The following is a 10278-nucleotide window of genomic DNA, read 5'->3' as shown; positions in this document are numbered from 1 at the left end:
TAAATTTTCCTCCTGAGTGAGTTAACATTGGCATTGGAAAGTGAGCTCACTTCCTGATAACTAAAATCCTTGCTATGCTTGGGAACAATTTGAGTCTTGGTGGACATGAAGGTTCATTAATTGCAAAGAGGATGAGGAAATTGTAGCTTTCTCTCCCTTCTTTTTCCTTTCCTTGTGTCTCCTCTTAGGAAGTGATCTTGGATGAGATCCCTCAGTTCTGAGGGAGGAATTGCCCCACCTGGCAGTGGAGATGGTGTGTAGAACAATGGTGAAAGTCCTGAAGATGCCCCATGTTGATTAAAGGGGCCACTCAGACTGGGGACAAAGTGGAGGATATGGTGTGGATCTGGGTCCTCTTCTTTATAATTCCAGCTTTAGCCCTTGAAGGTAAGAAGGAAGAGAAAGCAATGATCAAGGGATACTCCCACTCTCCTTCCCCCAAAGATAAGAGGAAGAAGAGTTGACTTTTATAGAGAGAATGAGAAAGAAGGATATGGGGATGTTTTAAAGGAAAAGAAAAGCATCAAAGAAACCCAGGAAGAAGGGAGGTTTGATATTTTATTTGTTATGAGTGGGAAAGATGATCTGTGGTTGAGGTTTCTCAAGGAAGAAAGCTGGAATGGACTGTGGTGGGGATGCTATGTTGAGGGAGAAGAGAAGACTAGGAGCTTTGTGATTGCTTCTCTTTGGGCAGAAGTATTGCTGGACACTACAGGGGAAACATCTGAAATAGGCTGGCTGACCTACCCACCAGGAGGGGTAAGTATATCCCCTTCACCCATTACCCAAGGGTAGTTCCATATCCATCCAGAGTTCAGCCTGATTACTTTTACCTATTTGGCCCTACCTTCCCAAATCAGGAACATCTCTAGTTTATTCTAGAATCTTTCCCCTACAGATATCACAGGATGTGGAGAGGTACAGAGATTTAGGACTATAGCCTCTGGGAAGAAATTAAAGGGATAACTCTAATGAGCAGTTTGAAAAAAGTACATCCTGGGGGCAGCTGGGTAGCTCAGTGGATTGAGAGCCAGCCCAAAGAAGGGAGGTCCAGGGTTCAAATTTGGCCTCAGACACTTCATAGCTGGGTGACCCTGGACAAGACATTTAACCCCCATTGCCTAGTCTTTACCACTCTTCTGCCTTGAAACCAATACACAACATTGATTCTAAGACAGAAGGTAAAGGTTTGAAAAAGTACATCCTTCTGCATGCTACTTTGAATGATATGAATTTAATGAAAGAACAAATTTGATATATCCCCTTCTGCTCTGCTTCCCATACTGCCCTAAGCTGTTTTCCTTTGCCACCAGAAATGCTGGAAGGCTAATGCGACCTCTTCTTCCCTTTCCCACCCTCTTTGCAGTGGGATGAGGTCAGTGTCCTGGATAATCAGCAGCGTCTGACTAGAACATTTGAGGCATGCCATGTAGCAGAGGGTTTAGGTCTCGGACAAGACAACTGGCTACAGACCCATTTTGTGGATCGCCAAGGAGCTCATCGGGCACATATCAGACTCCACTTCTCTGTGAGGGCATGTACCAGCCTGGGAGTGGGTGGAGGGATGTGCCGAGAGACCTTTACCCTCTACTACCGCCAGGCTGAGGAGCCAGATGACCCCAGCCATGCATCAGCCTGGCATCTTGGGCCCTGGATCAAGGTGGACACAATTGCTGCAGATGAAAGCTTCCCTGCTTCTGCCTCTTCCTCCTCTTGGGCAGGAGGGGCTGGGCTTCAGCTCAATGTTAAGGAGAGGAGCTTTGGGCCATTGACCCAGCGAGGCTTCTATGTGGCCTTCCAAGATACAGGAGCATGTCTTGCCCTTGTAGTTGTGAAGATATTTGCCTATTCCTGCCCTGCTGTACTTCAGGCCTTTGCTTCTTTTCCTGAGACGCAAGCCAGTGGGGCAGGGGGAGCTTCCCTGGTGGAGGCAGTGGGCACCTGTGTGGCACAGGCAGAGCCAGAGGACGATGGAGTGGGGAGCAACCCTCCAAGGCTTCACTGTAATGGTGAAGGCGAGTGGATGGTAGCTGTGGGAAGCTGTCACTGTCGCCCTGGGTACCAACCTGCACACGGCGACAGAGCCTGCCAAGGTGAGACATAGTCCCCTTCTCCAGGATGGAAGAAACACTTGGAATTTATACCCCCACAAAGTTCTGGTCACCCAGAGATAGGGCAAATTCCCCTGAGTTTCTCATTTTGATTTACTAACCCTGCATTGCCCTTCAATATTACCTACAGCTACCACCTGAAATTCTGCCCTTTAAGACTGCCCACAGCCCCTTCCCAGGATTTCAAGGCTGTGGAAAGACAAGAATAGTCACACTTCTGCCTTTTGAAGAAATGTCAGAAGAAGGAAGCTAGGGAGCAGACTGGCCAGATTCGATGGATTTTATCCCTAGCCCTTTCTCTCCTAGAACAAAGATACACATGCCTCAGTTTTTCCTAATGGAATGTTTATGGGAGAGAATTCTCTAGGGTACAGGGCCAGAAAAAAGGAGAAAGGGCTATGACTATGGATGATCATATAAAGGAAAGGACAATAAAAATCAGTCAGGAGAGTGTGTAACTTACTGTCTCCATGACTTTGAGGATATCATTTGACTACTCTGAGACTCCACTTCCTCATTTGTAAAATGGAGTTAATGATATTTGTTTTACCTAACTCATGGGATTGTCAAGAATTTAATGAGGTAGTGTGTGCAAGATACTTTTCCAAGAATTATAGAACTCAGTAAATATGAGCAAACAATAATTACTGGGAAGAATAAGAAGTTGAGTATTATGGCTTCAAGGCTGGTGGAGGAGTGGAAGGGGGAAGTAGGGGTTAAAAGCAACATAAAACTCACAGGCATGGATAGGGTTCTAGCTATGGCCCTGCCTCTTAATTGTAGGCTCAGTGGAGGTGAAACACTCTACCAGCTCAAGGGGTTGGGAATATGGTTGAGTGGAGAGGGAAGACCTGCTGCACAGGAGAAGTCTTTCTCTACTAAAAAATAGAGATCAGTTTGGGGAAAGGTGAGAGGGTGGGGGTCAGGAACAGTAGGAAGAGTGGAGACCATGGGTATAATGAGTTCCCTGTCTTATCTGCCTCATCCCAGCCTGCCCTAGGGGATCCTTTAAGGCCTTGGCTGGGGGTGCCTCCTGTATACCCTGCCCCTCCCGAAGCCACACTGCCATGCCTGGTGCATCTATGTGCCCCTGCCTCAGTGGCTTCTACCGGTCCAGTTCTGATGCCCCTGAAGCTCCCTGCACTGGTGAGTCATTTATCACTGAAGGGAGGGGTGGGGAATTGAAAGTAAGTGGGAATTGGTGATAGTAACAAAGGGGAGGGGAGAAGATTAGGAGAATGGGGATGGAGGAAGAAAGAAACAAAGAAAAAGGGAGAGAGTGAAAAAGAGAGGAAGAAAGAGAGAAGGAAAGAGAGAGAAAGACAGAAAGAAAGAGAAAGGGAGGGAGGAAAGGAGAACAAAGAAACAAAGAAACAGGAAGGAAGAGAGAGAGACACAGAGAAGGAAAAAGAGAAAGGGAGGAAGAGAGAGAAAAGGAAGGAAGGAAAAGAAGGAAGGAAGGAAAGAAGGAAAGGAGGAAAGAAGGAAGGAAGGAAGAAGACAGTGAGTTGAGGGCAGCTAGGTAGATAATTCCTAGCTGAGTAACCCTGGGCAAGTCACTTAATTCCAGTTGCCCACCCTTACCATTCTTCTGCCTTAGAAATGATATTGATTCAAAGACAGAAGATAAGGGTTTTAAAAAAATGACTATCCTCTGTATCTACTCACTGACTTCTCAATTACATACCCCTGTCTCTCTCTGCCACTCTTCCTTTTTTGTACTTTTAGACAGACCACAGATCTATTCTTTCTGTATAGACGACATCCAATTTTCTGTTTTCTCTACATTCCAACCATACCACTCTGACCTCTTCAAATCCCTGTACACCTTTACCCTAGCCTCCAAACTCTCTGCTGCTACCACAAGCCTTATTTTTCTGTGTATCTACCCAGGGCCTCCATCAGCACCCCGAGACCTTTGGTTTGAGGTTCAGGGCTCATCCTTGATGCTATATTGGCGACTGCCCCAAGACTTGGGTGGCCGAGGGGATGTGCGGTTTAACATCGTGTGCAAGCAGTGTGGAGACCAACATAGTCCTGAGAGTGAAGCTTGTCACCACTGTGGAGATGAGGTGTACTTTGATCCTCGACAGCAAGGCCTTACTGAAAGCCGAGTGCTGGTTGGAGGGCTACAAGCCCATGTGCCCTACATCCTGGAGGTGCAGTCTCTCAATGGAGTATCTGAGCTCAGTTTTGATCCACCAAAGACCACAGCCATCAATGTCAGCATCATCCATGAAGGTGAGACCCTTCTCTGATCCTCTGAACCCTCTCTCCTAAATTTTACCCTTTCCAAATAACCTTTCCTTCTCCATCCCTTTCCTACTCACTCTTCCAACCTGTCATCTTCACTTCATCCCATCCTTTCCCCAACCTAGGGGTGCTTCCTTTCCCCTATTCTTCCTGCTTGTGAGATCTACAGATGGCTTCCTCAGACTCTAGAGAATTCCAGTTGTTATTGTTGTCTACTTTGGGTCATGGTGGTTGTCTTCATGCCTTTATGTCCTTCTTCCCTCATGGGCCTGACTGTGTGAGTCAGCTTGGTTCTGAGTCATTGTACTTCCTACCTCCTCAAACTCTCCAGATTTAGCTCTACTATCTCCAAATGAAATTAGAAAATTACAGGTCCTGGTAACAAGGTGGGAAAAGCAGAAGTTTGAAAGCCAAAGTGCCTGAATTGGTATCCTGGCTCTGGCACTTCACCAGCTCTGTGATTCTAGGGCCAATCCCTTTCTGATTTACCTGTAAAAAGTGGGCATAATAATATGTGGACCAACCATCTCTCAGAGCTGTTGTAAGAATATTTTGTAAACCTTAAAGTGTAGTCTAAGTTCAATTTATCATGGCTAATGAAACAGAGGAGCTAGGTTATATTCAGTGGAAAACATAGAACTCCACTGAAAGAATGCTAGGCAGGAGTCTTTTTGACAGAACTAGTTCTTTTCTTGGACTGGAGGTGAGGAAAGAGTATGACAGGGAGGAGGGGGAAAGAGAGGGGAGCTACTGGCAGTCTTGTTGCTCCTCTACCTTTATCACCCACTGAGTAGCATTCCTGCTTTCCCAGTCATCTGCTAGTCTGAGTAACCCCAAGTCTCCTGAAGGAATCCACTCTCCCCAGTCCCTCCAGCCATCCCCTGAGTGATCCACCCTCCCCCTAGTCCCCCCGGCAGTTCCTCTGCTGCACCAGGTGAGCCGGGCATCTGACAGCATCACTGTGTCCTGGCCACAGCCTGATCAACGGCATGGACACGTCCTGGATTATCAACTCCGGTACTATGACCAGGTGGGTAAGAGGAAGGGAAGGGACAGATAGAAACTGGGCACAGAGAACAGTAAGCAGGGCTGGGGGCAAGGAAAGCAGGGGTAGAGGGAGAATTAGGCTGTTCAAGGGAAAAAAAAGGTTGGGAACACAGTGAAGCCTTTGTTGGATGGCATGTACTTGGGTTGTCACAGTGTTTGTTGTCCCTAAATTGAGTTTGGTACCCAGGGCAAGACTAAACTGTAAGGCTAGGTTGGGCACAAGGTTAGAACATCTATTGTTTCTAGGCAGATGAGGCCCACTTCTCCATACTGACCAGTGAGACCAACACAGCTACTGTATCCCAACTGAGCCCTGGCCATATCTACGGTTTCCAAGTTCGGGCACGGAGTGCAGCAGGTCATGGCCCCTATGGGGGCAAGGTCTATTTCCAAACTCTCCCACAAGGTGAGGGGAATCTGAAGTATGGGAGGCACTAGGGAAGGAGGATCTTTAGAGAATTTGGATCTTATCCCCTTTGATTAAAAGATCATTCTCCAATTAATGAGGGTCTACTGGGAAAATGCAATTTGGACAGCTCTAGCATCCTCATCATTGTATCATTATGGATCCATGAATGAATGGGTATATATGTCACCTTGAGTATATGACTCTAGGTATGTGTGACTTCCTCCAGTTGGTCTGTTTTTCAAGGTTGTTAGGTGTGGCTTTGTCTAAAGGACTTTGGGTGTGGGTCCATATGTTATTAGGTGGATGCTACTGGGTCATGCTGGGTGTGTTTCTCTCAGGTGAGTTGTCCCGCCTGATCCCGGAGAGGCTCCCATTGGTGGTTGGTTCTGCCCTGGGCGCTCTGGCCTTCCTCGTGTTAGCAGCCATCACCATCTTTGCCTTCATCTTCCGGAGGTGATGATTCTCCTTTACCCCCTCATCTGAAATTCCCATCCCTTGATTCCAGTACAACCCCTGATTCAGGACAGCCTGAGTGTACTCCCCTATCCCACCCCAATAGGTGTAATGATATAGTTCCTCTTTCCCCTTGCCCTCTGCCCCTATCAAAATGTAAGAAAGGTATGTGGGGAGGTGAGATGTGGGAATTCTCATTCATAGCACTGCCCTTTGTACAACTGGCAAAGTAGCTAGGGAGGGGTAGCAAATTGGAGGTTAGGAGACTACAAGTTTCTTAAGTCTGTGCTTACAGGAAGCGTCAACGGACAGGCTACACGGAACCATTGCAGCAGTACACCAGCCCCAGTGGTATGAAGGGGAGTTGGGAAAGGAGTGGTGGAACCTGAGGGAGAAGGGAAGAAGATAAAAAGTGAAGGCCCTGGGAAATGATGGAGTTAGTGGTGGGAAGGCTCATGATAGGATGTCCTACTATCTGCATGATGCTGGAAAACATAACCTCATCTATAAAATGAAGGGGTTATACTAGATGGTTTCTAACATCCCTTCTCTCTAAATCTATGATTACTTTAACCAATATTTACTAAGAACTGTAATAGGCATCCTATGAATCTCTCCAACACTGATAATATCCTGGAGAGTTATGTTTTTTCAGTAGGATGGGTGAGTCTTAACCATGATCCCCAAACCACAGGACTTGGAGTGAAGTACTACATTGATCCATCTACATATGAAGATCCTAGCCAGGCCATCAGGGAGTTCACCAGGGAGGTGGATCCAGCATATGTCAAGATCGAAGAGGTTATTGGACCAGGTATCAAAAGAGCTGAAGGGAATAGCAGAGGTGACCTAACCTTCCTAAGGCTCTCCCCTCCCTCGGTCAGCCCATGTGCAACCAAGCTCTTCTGGTGGTATGACTAAACACCCCTGTGCCTATTGCCTTCCTAAAGATATCCCTTCTCCTTTTATCCCTTGTTAAATTGATGCAAGCTGACTATGCATTTACCACCTAGGCTCCTTTGGTGAGGTATGCAGAGGCTGGCTGCAGCCTCGAGGACGACGAGAACAAGCTGTAGCCATTCAGACTCTGTGGGCCAGTGGAGTAGAAAGTCAGCGTGATGCCTTCCTGGGCCGGGCTGCAGTACTGGGTCAGTTCCATCATCCTAATGTCCTTCGGCTTGAGGGTGTGGTTACCAAGAGTCAACCCCTCATGGTGCTAACTGAGCTCATGGAGAATGGCCCACTGGACAGCTTTCTCAGGGTCAGTAGAATCCAGAGGGAAGGGTCTCCAGGGACTAGGGTGGAGAGGTCCCCCAATCATCCTGGGAGAGGATTTGCAATTCTTCTATTATGTCTCCCCCTCTCTCCTTAGTTTCTGATTTGCCCCTTTCTAACCCCAACCCTGACCCATGGCTGATCTCACCAGACTTCTGGGTCAGTAGCTTTTTATCTCTTCCCTCCGCTCTATAGCTGACCTCTGCTCTTTACTCTCCAGCAACAAGAGGGCCAATTCAGTAACCTACAACTTGTGGCTATGCAGCGGGGTGTGGCAGCAGCCATGCAGTACCTGTCCAGTTGTGGCTTTGTACATAGGGCTTTGACGGCCCATAGTGTACTGGTCAATGGCCACCTCGTGTGCAAAGTGGCCCACCTTAGCCATGGCCACAGCTATCTGAGTCACAGCAGCCAGGTGAGAGATCATGTCTCTGGAAAACATCATTTCAAAGATGGGTCAGTATGCTCTCAAAAGAAATAGGGAAGACGGGGGCAGCTGGGTAGCTCAGTGGATTGAGAGCCAGGCCTAGAGACGGGAGGTCCTAGGTTCAAATCTGGCCTCAGACACTTCCCAGCTATGTGACCCTGGGCAAGTCACTTGACCCCCATTGCCCACCCTTACCACTCTTCCACCTATAAGTCAATACACAGAAGTTAAGGGTTTAAAAAAAACTAATTAAAAAAAAAGAAATAGGGAAGAAATTAATTCATAAATTTAGTGGTACATATAGCTACTGAGGGCAGAAAAAGATGGGAGCTCACACTGAGAATGGATACTGGGAGATTTGGGGAAGGATATTAAGAAATCCTAGGGAGGGAGGGCTGAAGAAAGATCTAAGGACCATGGACACTAGCTTGGGGCCTCCAAAGCTCTACAGTCTCCTATCTACCCACATCCAGGGTTTACAACCTCCACTCCGCTGGGCAGCTCCTGAGGTCCTAATTCATGGAAAATTTACAACAGCCAGTGATATCTGGAGCTTTGGGATCCTAATGTGGGAAGTGATGAGTTATGGGGAACGCCCATACTGGGACATGAGTGACCAAGAGGTAAGAATCCCCACTCTACCCCAGTGTAGAGAGTCTATCTCTAAATTTAAAACTCCTTTCCATTTCCTCTAATCTGCTTAGCCACCCCATCCCAGCGGGGTTCTGGGTTACTCCATAGATTCTATATATCCATTCCTATGCACTCCCCATACCATTTTCCTGTCTTTTAATTACCTATCACTGAGGTAGATAGTTATATGGAAATTGGCTGAAAGTGTAGATACTTAGCCTGAAGAAGGGAACATATGGAAAACAGAATAGCTATCTTTAAGTGTCTGAAGAATTGACTAGTGGAAATAGACCCTAGACTTGTTCTGTTTGTCCCCAAAAGGAGAACTAATAGCAATGGGAAGCTTCAGAGAGGAAAACTGAGATTTGATAGAAGGAAAAACTTGCTAACAATTAGAGCTATCCAAAAGCTAACTGGGCTAATTCTGGAGGTGGTGGGTTCCTCCCACACTACAAGTCTTCAAGTAGAAGCTGGATTTTGAGGCTGTAGTGAGAATTCCTATTCAGATATAATTTGGACTAGATAGATTCTGAGGTGCTTTCCAAGATTCTGAGATTCTTTGATTTTCTGACCTTCTGTTTTTTTCTCAAGGTGCTACATGCTATAGAACAGGAGTTCCGGCTTCCTCCACCCCCAGGCTGCCCCAATGGGCTGCACCTGCTGATGCTAGACACTTGGCAACAGGATTCTGCCCAGCGACCTCACTTTGACCAACTAGTAGCTGCCTTGGACAAGATGATCCGCAAACCCGAGATGCTACAGGCTGTCGGAGTCCATAGGGGAAGGTCTGGGAAAACTAGAGAGGGCTAGGGAGAATCAAGAAGTAGAAATGGGCTACTAAATGGGAGAGGCAAGAGCCCTGGGTGAGACATGGTGTGGAAGTTGCTTATGAACTTTGAGCCTGAAACCCCTGACCAGCCTAACCCCTTCTCCCACTAGACCCTCCCAGAGCCTATTGAGTCCTGTGACCTTGGACTTCTCCTCACTGGAAACACCTCAGGCCTGGTTGTCTGCAATTGGGATGGAGTGCTATCAGGACAGCTTCTCCAAAGTTGGGCTCTGTAGCTTCAATGAGGTGGCTCAGCTCAGCCTTGAGTAAGCGGCTTAACAGGGAATGTCGTCATTGAGAAGGGGTTGGGGGAAGAAAGAGTCCAAGTGTCAGGGCCACACATCTCTCATTCAAAAGGGCACTTGATCTTCTCCCTCCTTCAGAATCCCCATGTTCCCAGGGAAAAGCAGCAAAAATTGCTGTCAAAGCTCAAGGGAGGCAGGTAGAGAGGATATGTGTCCCATCATCCCCATTCCTCCTTTTCCCAGGGATATGCCTGCCTTGGGCATCACTCTGGCTGGACACCAGAAGAAACTCCTCCACAACATCCATCTTCTTCAACAACACCTAAGCCAGCCAGGCCCAGTGGAGGTCTGAACACTTGACAGAAAATAGCTATGGACACACAGCCTCAAAAGGACCACAGATGGGGTGAACCTTGGTTTCAGATGGAAGAACCGGCCCTTGCTCACTGCCCACCCATGACTCATTCTTTGGATTGTTCCCTCCAAAATGGTTCTCCCCCTGCCATATTAAAAGGGAAAAATGGGATTTTGTCAACATGGAGGTGTAATGAAATCTCATGTAAGTAGGAAACTAGGAGGCCACAGGATGAAGGTTA

General features: G+C 47.3%; 1 protein-coding gene across 1 annotated transcript; it reads left to right on the top strand.

Annotated features, from left to right (window-relative positions):
- The first annotated feature begins 290 nt into the window (after window positions 1-290).
- Window positions 291-10199, top strand: EPHB6 (EPH receptor B6). The gene is made up of 16 exons (XM_044677896.1): window positions 291-387; window positions 695-759; window positions 1367-2093; window positions 3102-3257; window positions 4005-4352; window positions 5270-5394; window positions 5658-5817; window positions 6159-6273; window positions 6569-6621; window positions 6968-7087; window positions 7287-7534; window positions 7769-7963; window positions 8449-8598; window positions 9200-9393; window positions 9548-9703; window positions 9926-10199. The coding sequence occupies exons 1-16, from the start codon at window positions 291-293 to the stop codon at window positions 10032-10034; spliced, it is 3018 nt and encodes a 1005-aa protein (XP_044533831.1). The 3' UTR covers window positions 10035-10199.
- Window positions 10200-10278: the final 79 nt, after the last annotated feature.

The sequence above is a fragment of the Gracilinanus agilis genome, chromosome 5 (genome assembly GCF_016433145.1).
Source record: "Gracilinanus agilis isolate LMUSP501 chromosome 5, AgileGrace, whole genome shotgun sequence".
In the NCBI taxonomy this organism is placed as follows: Eukaryota; Metazoa; Chordata; class Mammalia; order Didelphimorphia; family Didelphidae; genus Gracilinanus; species Gracilinanus agilis.
Note: the sequence above shows the minus strand (reverse complement) of the source record. Positions and strands in the feature narration are given on the sequence as shown.